The sequence below is a fragment of the Centroberyx affinis genome, unplaced genomic scaffold (assembly GCF_046629955.1).
Source record: "Centroberyx affinis isolate AG114_WGS23_722 - 3 ecotype Tasmania unplaced genomic scaffold, CSIRO-AGI_Caff_v1 ptg000027l_1, whole genome shotgun sequence".
In the NCBI taxonomy this organism is placed as follows: domain Eukaryota; kingdom Metazoa; phylum Chordata; class Actinopteri; order Beryciformes; family Berycidae; genus Centroberyx; species Centroberyx affinis.
In genome coordinates, this window is record NW_027278741.1 from 178,934 (window position 1) to 197,732 (window position 18,799).

An 18,799-nucleotide genomic window follows, 5' to 3' on the forward strand; every position below is an offset into this window, starting at 1 on the left:
TAATGTTATTTTGGATATGAATACCATTTGAAAACCTAATAGCCAGAATTTGTTCTTTATTCTAATCAGGGATGGATGGCGTTTTGGTAGGTTTAAAATATGAAGTTAATGGCTGACACTGGTTGATTTTGTCCTGCCTGGTCAGGAAAAACTAGATCTGATGCTAAATAAAGGATTCCCCACCTGTGGATTACAGCAGTTAATATAGGTCAGAGGTTACACTGACGAAAGACACAAGGATTGCAAGCCAACTGACCCCCAACTTCTTAGAGCACTATTCCAACACTATTTCACAATAGATTCCTGTTTCATTTCCCTTGTGCTGTTTAGTTTTTTTTTTGTTGCTTTTGTTGTTGAATTCCTCTGCTTCGAGACAGGAAGCCTTGCCTGAGTGGACCTTCTGATACGTCTAATCATGTATCTTTCATCAACTTTCATCTACAGGCTCAAAGTTCTACCAAAGTACAGAACTAAATGTCACAGACTTCATGAATTGCTGTCAAATACAAGGAGTTCCCATGTTATATCCTACGCCAATACCGGGGTAAGTTGTAACACTAGCCTTACCCCATAAGGTGTAGCGATAAGAGGAAAGAAGCAAAAATTGGGCCCACACTATACAACTCGCATTAGAACAGCTTTAGTGAAGAATGTACAAGATGAAAGAACAACATGATCTTTAGAGATGACTCCACTGCCTCTGAATTCCTGGAGTGGGTGGAGGAATTCGTTCTTCTCCCCTCTGGATGGAGATACAGCTCCTCCAGGGTAAAAAGCAATAGGTTTCAATTTTCCTTTGTTCCAAGTGCAATAAATGCGCTTAATTTGCACTAAACCTTGACTGCACTGCTCAGCAGCACTTTATTATGGCAGATACATTTTTTGGTTGTTTGCTGTAACTGTTGTGATCAATGTCCCATGTCCTCTTGTATGTTGTGTTTGTGTTTTTGCCCTCTACTGCAAATCAAATTTCCCCTCGAGGGACAATAAAGATCTGAACTGAACTGAACTGAACTGAACTGAACTCCACACAGCCCGTACAGCATAATCCAAGTCTGACGCCATACGATCACTCAGTGAATGGAAAAAATGGAAAAAGTTTTTTATCCACTATTTAATGCAAATTGAGTCTTTCTCCATTGTATTTTGCTTCTGCATTACCAAACCTTGCGAGGCCACCGTGGCAGTTCTTTTTGGAAATTTAAAGATCGGTCCTCAAAGACTACTGGGAAGCTCCAGGACAGTTATATGGACTAACAAACTTCACCAGAGTTTCAGCTGGCATGGGGGTGAGTAGATAATGACAGAATTTTCATTTTTGGGTGAACTATTCCTTACAAAAGTCCAAGGACTTTTATGGTTTGTTAGACCTGTCTTGCAGGGAAATACTTCAGTCTCTACAAGAACTCAACACCTTATTATTAGCTTTTTCAGCAATTTAATTATTAAGCTCATTACTTCTTAGTTCTGTTATGTCATGCAAAGAAAGCTTACAAGGCATTCATTTTTTCTTACACAGATACCTGCTTGCCATTTGAGTTTTAGTCACAATATTTTATTGAGACATACATACGTACAAAAAGACTTGGTGGCTTGGTATGACTTGGACATATGAGAGTTAGCAACACTCCCCAAAACTACTGTCATTTCACACTGTTCCCTCTCACATATCCAGGCCAACCCACACACAAAGCCATGTACATAACTAAAATAGGAGTGAGATGAGAAAAATACAGAAAGTGTAGTTGGCTCAAGTGAAACAAAGTGAAAGCACACATCAAAGAAATTAACTTTCCATTTTAGTCCATGGTGATGTTAAGACCGATCTTACTGGTTGGACTGGTTCTATTAGTTACATTGGGACTATTTGTGTAAATAGGAAGAAAGCCATTAAATAATAATCCAAATAATTCAATATCAGCATAGGTCTGCTATAACAATTTAACAGATGTACTTAATTTAACTAAAAAAAAAAGCATCTTTGGTGTGTTTCCTAATCTCAAGACACTGATTGATTTCAAACTCCTTGTGATGGTGATTTTTCCAGCCTAAGCATATTTTGTCCGCAATAAAAACTGTCTCTTAACGTTACTTTGGAATACCCAGAATGACAAATGGCCTTTTATGGAAGGACAACACAAATCCTAATTGCTGGTGAACGTTCCTGGAATACAGTCAGGCTTCCTGCTTCTTAGAGAAATAAGTGAAAGTTACCACAGTAAAAATATGGACAGAGGCCAGGAGAGGTGGAGCTCAGTTAAAAAAAAAAAAAAAGTCCCAGACTATGATTCATATTGATGACTAAGCAATCATGTGCTGTCCATATTCGTTTCAGGAAATCTAGCTACAGTAAAGCAGAAGCTACAACAATATTGTTCTTGTAACCATGTTGCCTAGCAGCACATTATTAAAAGGTGCAATGAATATGATTGTACTGTAGGGTTGCTCATATAATACCAATGACTCAGTAATTACTTGGCTAGGTGCTGAGATCCCCTCCCCCCCTCCATAACAGACACAGCCAATTTTAGCTGCTCAACAATGGAGAATGGTGTTATGGATGAGGAACTGGCGTCACAATACATTCCAGCTATGCAGGCTATATATTCTATATTCTTGTTCTCAAGCCCAAAAAGCAAATGGCAAAGCAGTTTTATTATTCCAATACTCAGCATGGTGATATATTAGCTCTTCACTAGACATTTATGTTGGAGCTCTGCTCTAATTAGCTAGCTTACTCGTCTCTGTTGTGACTACCGTAAGCTAGCGTCCCAAAGACTTCTACCAACAACCTACCAAGCTTTTCATTTTTGTGTGCGGTTTCCAAACGGCTGCTCCGCGGTCCAAAACTTCACCCTTCCTCCTAGGCCTTAGTATCATGTAGAAGGGACCATCAAAGTTCCAACAAAGCCTTTAGTTTTCCTAAAAAAAACCCGCAGCTTTCTGGAGCTGGCAGCTAAAGCTAATGCTAGTGCACCAAAGACGCCGATTTGCTACAGCATGCACGGTTCACGTAGCCCTTCAGAATAAAAGTCCCTTGGCACTGTACCAAAACTTGTGAGAGAGAAGCAGTGCCCGCCGTCCTTTGCGGGGTAAGAAACAAGTCGAATATAAACTTTACTGTCATTCAGCACTCGCTTCTTACCCCGCAAATTATCATTTGAGCTACGGAGCACCCGTTTGGAAATCAAACACAAAAATGAAGCGCCCGGTAGGTCGTTCTGTGTTGAAGTGTTTGGGACGCTAGTACTGGCATGTACAAATCCCTACTGGTTGCCAATAGAGTTCGATAAGAGTCACAGATTACCTAATGAACCTATAACAACAATGGCCTGGGAGAGGAGTTTTATTCCCTCCACATATAGGCTAAAACAATATATATATATATATAATTCAACTATATGGCCTCATCTGCACCACCCACAAATAGAATAAAACAGATATTTAATAAATAGAATGTTAGGAGGATATAAGTTGTATCAATGTTGTTGCAGTTGTTTGTCCCGGCACCTATTGCACACTCAGCCGTCCTGGTGGGGGATCCCTCTTTGACTTGGTCCGCCCAAGGTTTCTTCCTTTTTTTTTTTCCTAATAAGGTTTTCTATGAAGTGTATCCTTGTATGCATTGTCTAAGGCTGCTGGTGCCGGGTAGGTTAGGCGATGTAGAACAGGTAGGCTGTTCTTCTTCTGTGTGTCCAATATCATTCTATTCTACGGTCGATTGTTGATCAGTTGGATCTATTGAGGCTCACATTGGTCACTGATAGAGGTTTAAAGAGGTCATAAATTACGTTTTGTTCCTTTAAGCTTTGACTTTTTGGATTTGCCATGGAGTAGAATGTAAAAACAGTCACAAGATCCACAGGCAGATCCCGGTGTCTGGGCGGTTATTGTGGCTCGAGCTCAGCACCGAAGAACACTTGGTGTTCTCCCACGGTCATCAGTTCAGGGTGTGTCGCGAACACCCGCAGTCTGTCCTTGGCCTTCAGGCGAAACACTGCGGCCGTGTACAGCGACTTCCTCCACGTTTTCATGCTGCAGGTCACCGTGTAGGCCGACGACAGAAGAACCACATCCTTCGTGTAGCCTACTTGAAAGCGCAACACCCGGTGGGTGAGCACCACCTCGTCCTCGTCGCAGGAGAAATTCTCCTGGTTCTCGTAGGTGATCTGCAGATACACCCAGTAGTTGCCCTCCTTGGGCACCACGAGGTCTCCGCTGTCGTACTGGAAACCTCCGTCGAGGTGGGCGAGTCCGTTCTCGACCTCCCAGTCCAGGTATTCCCTCTCAGCGGAACGGTTGGATGCAGCTGAGGAGGAGGGCAGAAAGGCAAGGAGTCACTTATAGAAGTTTCTGCTTTTCTGTCACTTCAAGATAATGTGAAATATGGTAGATTGAGGTTCTTTGGGACCTTGTGTACTACAATGAATCTAAGTTACTAACCTGACAACCATTAGTAAGTGTGTGATACATATTCCCTGTCTAATCTTCTAGTGCAGTGGTTTTCAGTCCTGCTGGTTTTCTGTCCCACCAGCTAGTTAATTACAGTTAATTGCATTCACCTGACATCTCAGGTACATCAGTCCCCGATGGTATGTGTGTGATGCAATGCACTTTCAAAAAAGTCTTCTAGTGCCTCCCTAGCCTAGGCAATCAATGCTGTTCATAACATCTGTAAATAACAACTGTAAGTAAATCCATACATATTAGTAATCTGTAGCCTAGCCTTTCCCATATTCCCCACTATTATAATCTACTGAATGTGTTGAAATTGGCTGCAGACACTCCTGTCAAACGTTTGGGGACACCTCATTGAATGTACTATGTTTGTCATTCTCTTAAAGCCATTTTGATCTAAAGTCTTATGCTTAAATACTTGAAATTAGTTTCTTAGACAAATATAAATAGTGAAGTTGATGCCCATGTATGCATCTCTTTCCAAAGCGTTTGCCTTTCCGTCAAGGCAAAGGGCGGCTACTTTAAAGACTCTAAAATATAAGAGTTTTGATTCAACACTTTTTTGGTCACTGCATAATTCCAATTGTCTTTACTATGATTCTAACATGCAGAAAATCTTAAAAATAAAGAAAAATGTGGCATCTCCAAACTTTTGAAGGGCAGTGTATTTTTTTACCACACAACTGTTGCTGCTGCAATGACTCATTTTCTGCAAATGGTCAGTTCAGTTTCATTTTTATCTCATCTTGGTTCACATGTTTTTCCAAAAAAACTTCCGTTTTTACAGTAAAGTGACCCCAGTGGGAATCAGAGTGAGAGTGCCTTGCTCCAGTGTAGCCTACTACAGCTTACCTGTTAGCAGGGCACTTGGATTCCGAGCCTGCTTGTCTTGCTGCTGTTTGGCGCTGGTGGCTACAAGAGAGATTTAAATGGATCTATTTTTATTGATTATTGAATAAATGTTTTTTATAAACTCATATCAATACAGCCCCGATCTCACTATCATACATACTGAATAAGATAGTTACCAGATGGTTGGCCGTCATCATGCACGATGTGCTATGAGGAAACAAACAGCGTTAGCAAAAATTGTTTCGACTAGTAAAAAAAAAAAGTTACATAACAGTTAATTTAAATATTTATAAGATAATTTTGAAATCTATAAAAGCAAACCTGTAACTGTATAATAGTTAATTCGATTTTAATTAACTTAAAATATATATAAACGGACACCAGTTAATTTAAATGTTAATTCTATAATATCATTTCTAAACACACGCCTGTAACGTCAGAATAGTTCATTTAAATATCAACTGCATTAAGTCCATTCATAAATTACTGATATCGTATAACTGTTATATACTATATACAGTTGCATAACAGTTATCCAAAACAATATTATTAAAGAATAAACACACACTAGTAATTTAAATATTAACGGTACAATATCATATAAACACGCACGCATTTACATAGCCTATTCACACATTGGTCGCTACCGTGCACGCGATGTGAACAGACCGGAACAGACATATTTGGCCTCACTCATATTTAACCACCTGTTTAATTTAAGCCTTATCTTTTCATTATAACTAATGAAAAGATAAACCTTACTGACCACTTGCCATCTTCAAAATAGTCACAAAACAGAATACATGTGACAGTGTTACGTCTTCTAAATAGTCAAAATAGTGTTAGCGTAACTTTCTAGTGTGGCAGGTGGCACTAATAAGCCAATGTAGACCGTGATTGCAAAACAGCGAAGAGGCATTTAAACTATCAGCAACAACAGCGCCTGTTAACGTTAGCTGGCGTAAAGTCAGCCTCGGTTAACGTTAGAGGTTTTTTACCTGGCAGTCCGACGAGTGATGAAAATATCCACTTCCAAACACGAACATGAGCAGCAACGCCAGGACCAGTGAAACCAGTAGCAGGACCCCCGCCACTATGCACTGGGCAAGCCGCTGTAGCTGCGTTTTCTTCTGGCGGAGAAGTTGAACCAAAGTGTTTTGCCGACATACATTCGCCTCCTCTCCGCAGCAGCAGCAGCAGTAACAGTCTCCCTCCTCCATGTTGCCCGGTTTCCTTCGTCGTCTCAACCGCCGACCAGCGTCTTCATTTATCAGCCTGGCGTCGCCCACGTTAAAAGCCACCGGCAGTGGTGAGTCTCCAAGTTTCACTGACTGTTGTTAAGTCTCTAACATCAACTTCCTCTTAGACCGAGGTCATGACAGTGTCAGCAGCTAGCGGTACACACCTGTAGGTGGTAGACTAAATAAAGAGGTGGGTTACTTACAGGCGGTGGCATGAGAAACACCAGTTGGCATGCTTTGATTCAGAGGGCGGACAAAATATAGGTTGCGAAAAATTAAAGGTTATAAATAAAAAAAATTACACAGGACATTGACTCACAATAATGACTAGAAACAACTAAGTAATATGCAAGTAAATACATGTAACTCATTGTCATTATCACTGTATGAATGGAAACCTGATGAAGGAACAAAAATGTTTCTGCACAGGTGTAGTCACTTTCTGTAATGAATGCCCCTCCCTTCTGTGAAAGATAAGCCAGTGTGGAGATTGTGTGGGGAAGCATTTCTTCCTTTTTGAACCAGTTTATCCTTCGCCATCCTTTCTAAGTTTTCAAAAGTGTGCGGTAGGCTAGTTCCGCTTAGCTAATACAATTACTGGTAAAAGCACCTTTTTTTTTTTTTTAAACTTGTACACAGAATTTGAATGGATAGAACGGCTTTTCCACTGTTTTCTATGGTATTTTGGCTAGTACACCAAAAAATGGCATCTATGGTTAGCTTCTATGGCGACAACGGAAGTTTAGCCATTAAGGCCGTAAACCAGTGATTCTCAACCTTTTTCATATCAAGGACCCCTAATTTAGTCTACATTAGGGCCACGACGGACCCCCATTTGATGAGATTTTGTCTCTTGGACCCAAATCTGAGAATATTTTTATTGTTAGATATGATTTTGTCCAGAATTCCATGACTATCTGTATTGTAGGTAGAGAGATAATAGTGAAACTATGATCAAAACAGTTATTCTTCTACATTCTCTAATTGTGTTAACTTAATGAAATGAAATAATAGTGATGTTTAACAATTCATCAATTTGTTGGGGACCACCTGGAACCCCCCCCTAGGACCACTGTGCTAGGAGATTTTAATCATTGCAATCTGAAGTCAATCTTACCAAAATATGAACAATATATTACCTTTCCTACCAGAGGAAATAACAAACTGGATAAATGTTACAGTAATATAAAAAATGCATTCACTGCAGTCCCCAAGCCTAACTTTGGCAAATCTGACCACATTGCATTGGTGTTTAGGGAGGCCACAGATAACATCCACGAATATAGACCTCTTTTGTGTTTGTAAACAGCGATGACGTATTTTGTGGGCGGAGCCGAACTGATGGCAGAAAGTGACAGTTAGCCGTATCAGGTAATTTACAACATAGGAGTATGGATCATCCGGACGCCTTCTCCAATTATTTTAATGGTTTGCCAGCAGAAGACAGGTTGTCTACTAATAAGCTAACCCTTAGCAATGGGGTGAGGTTTCCTGACCCGTACTCACTGTCGGGTCAATGGGTCAAGGATCCAACTAAATGGCCAAAGTTACAGTGGCCGGACATCTTCGTATGCCTTGTGGAAAAACCCAGCGTCTATACGAAAGAAAAACTCAAGGCATACAAATCTCTCGACGCATACAATTTTGTACTTTGCGGTCATGTCCAGGACCTTGAATACCGAGATTTGTCGAATGATTTTTGTGTATTACGGACCGACGTGCTGCCTAGCCAGCAGCAAAGACATAAAACGCAGCTATACAAGACGTGGGCTATTATAAACAAGTCAAACAACTATATACTGATGGCGAACTACACTTGCATGGCTGGGTTAGTATAACTCTTTTTCATTGTTTAATGTATGTTAGAACAATGTAAATCACTAGAACTACTGCTGCTACTACTATCTAGGTATATGTAAAAATGTTATTTCTAGTTATAGGCCTAAATATTATTTAGAGACGAGAATTCCGGATGATTTCATCAGTCCAGTCTGTCCGTTTAATGGCTTGTGACCGTAAACGTCTGCGTTCAGCTTCAAAGGGAGTCTTCGACGACAGTATTCTATAAAAATGAAGGTCATCTTTTTTTGCATTCCTATTCTGACAACAAGACATTTTTTTCCCTTATTCTGGGGATCTCGCCCGTTTCCCTCTACTTGTTTCCTCTGTTTTTCTGCCTCCAGGATGCGTGCGCAACTGCAGTGACATAACCGTGACGTCCACTCCAAATCGGTCTATAAAGAGACCGTCAGCTGTTACATTAGCTGGTGTACGTCCATGTGTGTGCCCCTCAGGACTATCCGGGTTTTTCCTAATCAGAAGTCAACGGTTTAACCAAGATGTCTGAGCTAAGATCAGGGAACGCAACATGGCTTTCCAATCAGGCAACAACCAACAGTATAAGTTGGCCCCGTTATGCTCTGCTGAAATCGATCAGGGCAGCAAAAAGGACCCATGCACAAAAACTGGAACGTTGCTATGCTGGCAACAACACCCGCAGTATGTGGCAGGGCATCCAGGCTGTCACAAACTACAAGAAACAAGCACACTGTCACCACTTCAGACATCACCCTCCCAGATAGACTCAATGCCTTTTTACGCCCTTTTACGCTTTGATAACCCCCATCAGGACACCCCGCTAGCACTACCGATACCACCATGTGACCCGGGGGAGAGCGCTCTCCAGGTGACACGCGCACAGGTTCTCAGGTCTCTGCAGCAGGTTAACCCCCCCCCCATAAGGCAGCAGGGCCGGATGGAGTGTCACCTATACCCCTTTTCCACCAACATGGAACAGGTTCCATTCCGGGTCGCGCGCCTAATTTTGAACCGTTCGGAGCATTTCGACCAAAAATAAATTGGTTCGGAACCCGAAAAGTTGGTTCCCAGCTGGAACCAAAAAATAGCAGGTTTTCAAGTGCGAACCGTGACGACGTCAGTGGCCGTGTCATATTCTACAGGTATAATAACAGAACAAAAGCTCGCAGGTAATCAATGCGATCCGCCATCTTGTTGTCGTCCCGCGCCACTTGAAACACTCAAGTCATTGTACCGGTTCCCAAAAAATCCACATACAACCTGCAGGAACGACTTCCGTTCTGGTGGTGCTCACGTCAGTCGCCATGAAGTGCCTAGAGAAACTGGTGCTGAGATTCATGGACTCTGTCATACCTGTGACCACTGATCCCCTTCAGTTTGCCTACCGGGCAAACAGATCTGTGGATGATGCTGTGGTCCTCGCTCTTCACTCAGCCCTTGAACATCTGGACAACCCCAACACCTACGGCCGCATGCTCTTTCTGGACTATAGTTCAGCTTTTAATACTGTCCAGCCCACAAAGTTAGTAGCAAAACTGGCAGATTTGGGGCCGCCCACTCCCACCTTCAACTGGGTTTTAGATTTTTTGACGGAAAGACCTCAGAACCAGTGAACATCAGCACTGGAACCCCCCTAGGGCTGCTGCCTCAGCCCTATAGACGCTTTTCTCTCTATACCTATGACTGCTTGTCCTCCCATGAACTCAGCTACATTTTCAAATTTGCAGACGACACACAACCACCCTAGGACATATCAAGGGAAACGAATGAATTAACCACAAATGAATCACACTACAGGCAGCTGGTGGATGAGACACTTGCCTATGGGGAGGAAAACAGTCCTTAACACTGACAAGACCAAGGAGCTAATCCTGGATTTCAGGAAGAAAGCTCCCCCTCTGCAACCTCTGTGGATGGTTAGGGTTAGAGGTCCTCACCAAGAGGTATCATCATGTGGTATGGTAACACCACACTACGGGAGAGGAAGGCCCTCCAGAGGACCATTAAAACCGCAGAAAGAGGATCATTGGAACACAGCTCCCCTCCATGGACACTCCGTTCACCCACCGCTGCAGGAACAAACTGTGGGCCATTCTCCAGAGACCCGCATTACCCTGGACACTCTGGCCCTCATTTATCAATCTACCGTAGAAACCAGCGCAGATCCGAGCGCAGAAATCATCTTACGACAGGGTTCACGTGTGACTCATGAAACGTTCGTATCTCGTCAATCACAGCGTAAGAATGATCGGGCGTTGATAAATGTGATAATACGTCCAAGAAGAGAAACTTCTCCGGCCTCCAAATAGAAACTCTAACGTCGCCAAGTCCAATTAAACCAATTAGTTCTATTTGGCAGCCTGAAAAGTCATCAAAGGAAGTCGGAAAAATGCAGTATGGAAAGAAATCACTGCTGCGGTCAACAGCGATCAACAATCGAACTCCAGCTGAGGTTTGAATATTTAATTTATACATCCGTGATATTTATAGCCTATATATATAATAGTAGCCTAATATAAAGCTTGTATCGCAATTCTTTACATTTAGGTGAAGAAAAAATGATCAGACCTCAAACAAGTAGGCTATCTCAAAATGAAAGAGAAATTAATCGTAATTAATCACCAGAAAACTGTTAACACCGTTAATTGCAAACAATATGAAAATACCTATTTATGTTAGGGATAGGCTGTATGACACATAGTCGATGTAGGCCTTTACAAAATAGAATATTTTGCTATAGGCTACATATTTTTAAGTGATGAATATGTGGCTGCATATGCTTAGATGCCAGTCAGAATATAGGGTCTAATAACAATTCTCCGACTCAGCCAGATTTACTCTGCTGCACCGCAAGTCCACGCTGACTCCAGAACTTGCTACACGAGTTGAGACTTGACGTGAGATTTGATCGCAGCCTCCGCTCACGTCCAAATTGATAAATGCCGAGCTTTGCGTGGAAATGACCGTACGCCCAGTTTTCTGTCGTACTTTCGTTTCATAAATGAGGGCCTCTGTGTTTAGGTGGAGAAGCTTCCAGACACCAGCTTAAGATACCACCCACCAGAGAGGATCAGAACAAACAGGAAGCACTTTCACAACAGTTTCTTCCCAGCGGCTATCAGACTACTTGCGTAAGATGTTCAGGCTGGAAGGAAATACCCTGCTCCCGGTTAAAACTCCTCTGACACTGTGACAACAGTCTGTCAGCATCCCCCGCCCCCCCACCCACACACACACACACACACACACACACACACACACACTTCCCTCCTTCACACACACACACATACACACACAGTAGAGTCGAGAGTTGTTTTTACATGCATACTTGACTGAGAGATCCGCACAAGAATTCCAATGCCCTTATACACCTGTACCTGAGCAAATGGCATAATAAAGTCTTGAATCTTGAATCTTTGTAAGAGTAACGCTAAATTACTAAAATGTGACGACTTACCAATAGTAACATAGCGTGATTAAACCCAATCGGTCCAAAAATCCTTGAGTAGCCTGAAAGCAACTTGCCGTAAGTTGGTTTGTACGGAAGCTAGGCCAACCAAGGAGGTTTTATATTATGGAATTGTACACATAAAAATGGCCGCCACGCCAACCATCCAGGAGCGTTGATTTGAATGGGAGGGACCATTCTATCCATTCAAATTCTGTGCTTGTATATTACTCAGTAATTACCAGTCATTCTACTACTAGTTCTTACATCTGTTTTACTTGGATATTACTTTGTTCTTTCCAGTCATTAGCCTAGTGCGTAATACAGGGTTACTGTTCCATAACACAATCACCTTATCTGCAGAGGGAAGATGGGTTGCTGATCAACACCAATGACTCAACTATTAGCCTTCTTTTCCAGGTGCTTTCAAAACTCACTTTCTCACCCCACCCATTGGAACAAACCCATTGTTTTTGGACAAAAAACCCCCGACCCATTGGAACTCCAAGACTCTACAAACCCCACCTATCCAGCTGCTTAACAATGATAAGACTGAGATCAGTCAGCTATGGCGCACAGACGGCAACATCTTAATCAGAAGCAGTGACCGGGTCAGAAATCTTGGTGTAGTTACAGCTTCTGATCTGAACTTTCCAGGTTATATCAAAGCTTCACACGAACTGCCTATCTACCTGGAAAAATATTTCACAATTCAGAGCTTTACTGTTGCGGTCAGACTCTGAATCACCAGTTCATGTGACTTGATAGTTGCAATGCCCTCTAATCCGGTGTTTCCAAAAATACTTGGGGGCAACTGCGGCTCATTCAGAATTCTGCAGCTCCAGTCTTGACTGAAACTAGAAAAACTGAACGGAAAAGGTGGTTGATGGTGGCGCAATGTTTCTATTTATGTGTGTGTGTGGGATGTGTGGTGTTGTACTGCTGCCGTGCGTATTTTTATTTTTCTTTGTGTATGAAATGTGAAATATATATAAAGCCTGTTGGATCTCTGCTCCAATTAGCTACCTTCCTCTCTCTATTGTATTGGTCACCGATAGAAATCCATAAAAAGTCAACATAGATTACTTAAGTAACTTAATCAATCACAATCTGCTACACAGGTGAGTCATATTAATGAATGCTGATTAAGCAGTACATGTCAGCTTGGAGGTCTGACAGCACCACTTTTATATGAGTTTAAATGTGTGTTTTCAAAGGAACATGAGGTAATTAACAGAGATCCAAGGAGGCCAAATAGTGCGAATTGCAGAAGCATTAGCCACAAACACGATGCTGTCATGTGGCAAGGAGAACCTTCTGGAAAATCATGACCACATACAGTAAACAAAGACAAAGTGCATCAGCAAAGAGGAACAGCGGTGGCAAATGGAAGCTCACCGACAGGGACAGACGGACATTTAACAGGATTTAACTACAGACTCAGAAGTGACCAGAGAATTGAACCAACAGCTCTGTGACACAGTCTCAACAAAAACTCTAATTACGGCATGGCTGCCATTCAGAAACCACTTGTATCCAAAGCCAATGTACAAATATGCATAACCTGGTGTAAGAAAAATAGAAAACTAATCTGGTGTAATGAGTCTTTCAGCCTTTTGCCTCCATCCAGACAGGTGGAGAAATCTTTGATCTGCATGGTCATATAACAGCCAAGGAATATAGAGGCCATTGTAAAGGACCAGCATACACTGCTCCCATATTCTAAGACGATGATGCCTCCATGCAGACTGCCGGTGTCATGAACAGCAGGACGAGGTCAAACTCCTTGCCTTCGGGCAGAAGGTACAGGTTACCAAACTGTAAGTTGAACAGGTATAAATTTTCCTTAGTTCCACTATCAATCAAACTACTGAACAGTAAGAGATGAAGTGTGGGGGGTGGGGTGTGTGTGTGTGTGTGGGAGGGGAACGTTGTGGCTTTTATTGGGGAATGTGCAATATCTTGATGTAGGGCATCTGTGCAATATCAGGCAATATTCTTGGTGTGTATGTTCTGGTGTATACGGATCTGTTTGTGTTACTGAATGCAAGCTGTAGTTTGATTGTACATGTATACAAATTTATTGTGTGTATATGGAGAGGCTGTGTGCTGCTACGTCACCTGTGTTCTCTCGAATGATAAGATCTAAACATCACTGAAGCTTTATGGGAAGCAGATTTCCACCTTTCCTTTATGAAGAAAGCTCCAGCATCCACAGTTCAGGATGCAGGAGGACCCAAGGGTGGCCCTGCTCCTTATTAGATACTTCATATTCATATATCGTGAGGTGTTTCCCTTATTTTGTCCACCCCTGTACTTACCATGAATTTACATTATAACATTTTGTGTCAGCCTAAAATGATGGTAAACTCTGTTCCATAAATAAAAAAGATGGGTTAAGTGAGCCTAGGTGTGAATACCTGTCACGGCATTCCTGATTACTCACACAAACAAACCAAGCCTAATTGGGAGGTGCTAAGATTAACACAATGGTAGCATAGGCTAGTAACAGCCAAACACGAGCTGCTCAGTTTCAGAGTAGTTACCATAACTGTGTGGTGATAAATGTTAATGATTAAATAGGCGAGAAACACAAGAGGTCTAACAGTTAAACCCAATTTTATTGGACAGTTGAGCTCTGAGTCTGGGGTTATTATTTACACCGTTTTATTCTCCTGTCTTGAGCACAACAGTTCCGTGTTGCATTAGTCCTGCAGCTGATTATATGGAAAAAGTCCATTGAGAGAGGGGGGGGAAAAAAAAGAAATGATGTGGGCTGACTGCAACGTTAGACCCTCAAGAGTGAAAGCTTGGGAGTTGGTTGAGTGACAGTGTACACACAGTATTCTACCTGTACAATAATAATGCTACTATTCACATTCATCTGTACAATATCGTATTTACAGTGATCACATTGGGGAAAGAGCCAGTACCTGAGGAGTTAGTTCCATAATTAGCTTAACTCATTCACCATGGTAAAAAGAAATGCAGCCAACCAATGGTAGTCCTAACAACATAGATTTAGCATCCAGGATTAAGCGTGAAGCGGTGAAGCGCATCGCTTTTGCACTAACTCAAGCTTTTGCCTGGTGCAATAAACTTGTGAGTGACGATATTGATAATGACAGGCTACAGTAGCTTTACCATGTGCAGGCTGGTTTCATTCCGCAATAACATTTATCACCTCCGATTGAGTCATAGAACCCAACCCACACATGGACATGGGACTAAGTTTTTAGACAATTTGTTCAACTTCTGCTGAGGTAGGCAGCAAATAGCAGATTAGAATAAGACTGAATTCCCAGTATAGTGTGGCGGTTTGTGTAAGCATATGAGTCACTGCCCTGCAGTTGTGCCAAGTGGTGAGAGTTTACACACTGTATTTGTCATTTCTTAACAGAAACACTCCTCTTTACTACTCAAGGTGACCTGGCAACTTTTCATAAAAGGTTAGAAAGCTATAAACAGAAGATGAGGTCATTAATCGCTCGTGCCAGCAGCCTTCATCTTCCCCTAGTACTCTCACAAAAACACACAAACTATACATGAAAACGCATCGGCCGATTCAAATACCATTCAATAAGCACATAAGATAAAACACCATGAAAAAACACATCATACGTGTGCAGCATTTCTCCCGAGAATGAAAACGTCAAACAATAAATAAGAACGGAATAAAAATTAATTAAATAACAATCATTGTCTCCATTAAAGATCACCGTTCAAGTGATCGAGTTATAACTTAAACAGTCTGTTAGTCTGTTTTAAAAATATTTGAAATGCTAGGCTCCCGCTAAGTCCTTTTGAGTCCACTGAACTGTATAAGGATCAATGTACTGACGGAGCGGTGTCTCTTCAGTACCATGCCAATTACCTAACAAACCTGCAACAGTGCACTCTACAGGCACAACTCAAACAAAACGCCATGTTCTCTTTGGGAACCGCTGATCTCCCATTCCCCGCAAATCATATATATAAAACAAAAAAGGGGAAACTCATCAAGAGGGATACGTTGCCTCTTTTTTTTCCCTATCTTTGATCACATCTGCTTGGTCTCACTGTCCTTTCGCCGAGTGTTGTGAAGCGCCGCAGACGAGCCGGGTAGAGTAATGCAGAGTTATACGTGAAGGAGCTTTGGGTTTTGGTACGATCCAGCAGCGTTGCGTCCGTCCGCGTGGAGGCGTCCGGTCCGGAGGCGGGACGGGGGGGGGACGGGAGGGGGGTTAAGCCTTGTAGCAGTTGCCCTGCGTGGTGAGGGCCAGCTGGCCGTTGGGCGCCACCTCGTTGGCCTCGTCCTCCAGCAGGCCGGACACGTCGGCGTTGGGGATGCTGTCGTGGTAGCTGCTGAAGCTGATGTTGTCCTCCTTCAGCTCGATGGTCCAGAAGGGGGCGTTGAGCTTGCGGTTCTGGTACTCCCGGTAGGTGTACACGCCGCCGACGAAGCCCAGCAGCAGCAGCACCACCAGGATGATGACGGCCAGGATGATGATGTTGAACTGGGTCCAGGACACCTCGGTCAGGGCCGCCGTGGTGTTGTCGGTGGGGCTGCTCAGGCTCGTCAGCAGGGTCTGGGCGGTGGCGGCGGGCACCGTGCTGGCGTTGCCGGCGGACGCGGAGGCCGGGGCGCCGCCCGCTGGGACGGGGGTCGTGCTGGTGCCGGTGCCGGTGCCGGTGCCGGTACTGGTGCTGGTGGGGGGCGTGGAGGGGGAGGATGTGCTGGATCTAGGGGCCTCTGTTGTGGCTGCAATGGCTGGTGTGGGAATGAGCCGGGGCGCTGAGAAAGGAAGCATTCAAAGATCAGTGGACGTTCTGTTACTTCATTACGTGGCTTTGTTGAATACACAGTTCTGACTGGCCAATGAAGGCATTCTGAAGCCTGTTATTTCTGAATAACAGTAATCACGTCATCATATCACTCCATAATCAAGAAGTCCCACCCATTTTGTTGATTTCTAATCAAATGAACTGGCGCCATCTTGTGGTGAAAAGACATTACTCCTTGTTACTGCAGACAGTCCAGCTGGTAGTGATAGGAGAAACTAGGCTTTCTGAAGCTTTGAACCAATTGATTCTAGAAATGATTCACAGTTTCAAAACGCTCAAAACACAGCGTGCTGGCGACATCTGCTGGTCAAATGCATGTAAATGCAACGTGAAGACCCAAAACAACACCTATAATGATCAAACGATTTGGAAGTTGCATATATTTTCATTTAAGAGTAGTCTAAGATATCCTGAAATAAACAGACCTGAGGTTATGTAGAATATGGAGGCCTTCATATGGTTGTTTTTTAATCATTTTCATGATATCATTTGTGTAAAGTATGTATGACAGTATAGCTTATATACAATATTTACGTTCTATTTGTAGATTTATAGACATATATGAGAAGGCATTTATATGCTTATACCTTAATTTGTGTATGGAATACTGTAAACTTAATTTGTGTAGGAAATAAACATTTGTGTATAAAAGTAGTGTACAGAATAGGAAATTCCACGTGTTATAAGGAATTATTTTTATTCAAGAAAACAATTTGTAGTTGTTTGTATTTCTTGCTCCCTCAATTTCTCCAAATCAACTAAATCTCTCTGAATATCAGCCAGAATGACTCTCGTCTCTCTCTCCTACATGAAAACCCACAACATTTGGCCATATTTATTTGTTTTTATTGTAAATATTAGCGGGATGGCACATCAGGTGATCTGCAGGAAACCTGGAATCACTGACTGCAGATCATCCAAAACTTGTTTGAGTCAGTCAGTTAGTATGATGATTCGAGATCAGTAGTTGCCATAAATTTGACACAGGTTCACTTTGGGCTTGAGCCCCTAGCGTCCGATCACCAAAACTACGACACGTTTCGAAACAATTCGATGTAACAAAGCTTCGTTTGCTGAAATCACGTGACTCGGCCACTAGTGTAGCGTATACATACACACTATATACACACTCTGTATAATTTATGAATATATGAAGAGTCTAGCATTTGGGAAATGTCAATACATGTCAATTTCACTATGTAATCAAATCATACGTCTTACCTGGACTGGTGCAATTGTGTGCTCGGGCGTCCCCGGTGAAGCCCGGAGCGCAGAGCTGGCACTGGGGCCCGGCGGTGTTGTTGACGCAGCGGAGGCAGTGGCCGGTGTCGGGGTGGCAGAGCCGGGCGGGGCCCTGGGGGTCCGCGTTGCCGCTGCAGTCGCAGGGGACGCAGACCCCGGACGCTTTGAAGAAACCGGCGGCGCACTCGTCACACTCCGGACCGCCGTACTTGGGAAGGCACTGGTCACACACTGGGAAGCCGCCGGGATCTGCGCAGGTGAACGAGAGACACGGATACAGGTCAGTCCTACCTTCTAGAGCTTGACCAAACTGAAGGTGAGGCTGGGGGAAAACCACATCCAGCACCCGGACAATCAGCACTGGCTCCCTCTACACAAACGACTGCACCTCAGGAGACCCGTCTGTCAAACTCCTGAAGATTGCAGACGACACAGCGGTCATCGGCCTAATCCGAGACGGTGACGAGTCAACATAGACACATTCATCAAAAAGGCCCAGCAGAGGATGTACTTCCTACACCAGCTCAGGAAGTTCAACCTGCCTCAGGAGCTGCTGATCCGGTTCTACTCTGCAATAATCCAGTCTGTTCTCTGCACATCCATCACTGTCTGGTTCGGATCGGCCACCAAACAGGACAGGAACAGACTGCAAAGGACAGTCAGGACTGCAGGAAAAATCATCGGTGCCGACCTGCCCTCCATTCAGGACTTATACATCTCCAGAGTCAGGAAACGGGCAGGAAAGATCACTGCAGACCCATCACACCCTGGACACAACCTGTTCCAACTCCTCCCCTCTGGTAGGTGCTACAGAACACTGTACGCCAAAACAACCAGACAGACACACCTACCTCATGTAGTATAAGTGTAAGTACATTGAGAGCAACGAAAAACCGGAGTCAAATTCCTTGTATGT

General features: G+C 43.2%; 2 protein-coding genes across 2 annotated transcripts in view; both read right to left on the reverse strand.

Moving 5' to 3' along the window:
• Window positions 1–1,105: 1,105 nt before the first annotated feature.
• LOC139641109 (lymphotoxin-alpha-like) lies at window positions 1,106–6,668 on the reverse strand. The gene is made up of 4 exons (XM_071515366.1): window positions 6,309–6,668; window positions 5,487–5,517; window positions 5,311–5,370; window positions 1,106–4,309 (listed from the first exon to the last, which is right to left on the reverse strand). The coding sequence occupies exons 1-4, from the start codon at window positions 6,528–6,530 to the stop codon at window positions 3,888–3,890; spliced, it is 735 nt and encodes a 244-aa protein (XP_071371467.1). The 5' UTR covers window positions 6,531–6,668; the 3' UTR covers window positions 1,106–3,887.
• Window positions 6,669–14,436: 7,768 nt separating this feature from the next.
• LOC139641094 (multiple epidermal growth factor-like domains protein 9) overlaps window positions 14,437–18,799 on the reverse strand; it is a 38,411-nt gene continuing 34,048 nt past the window's right edge. The window contains exons 5-6 of the mRNA XM_071515341.1: window positions 17,863–18,132; window positions 14,437–16,591 (exon numbers count right to left, since the gene is read on the reverse strand). Of these exons, the coding sequence (XP_071371442.1) occupies window positions 16,041–16,591; window positions 17,863–18,132 (821 nt within the window). The 3' untranslated portion in view covers window positions 14,437–16,040. The remainder of the gene's footprint in view (window positions 16,592–17,862; window positions 18,133–18,799) is intronic.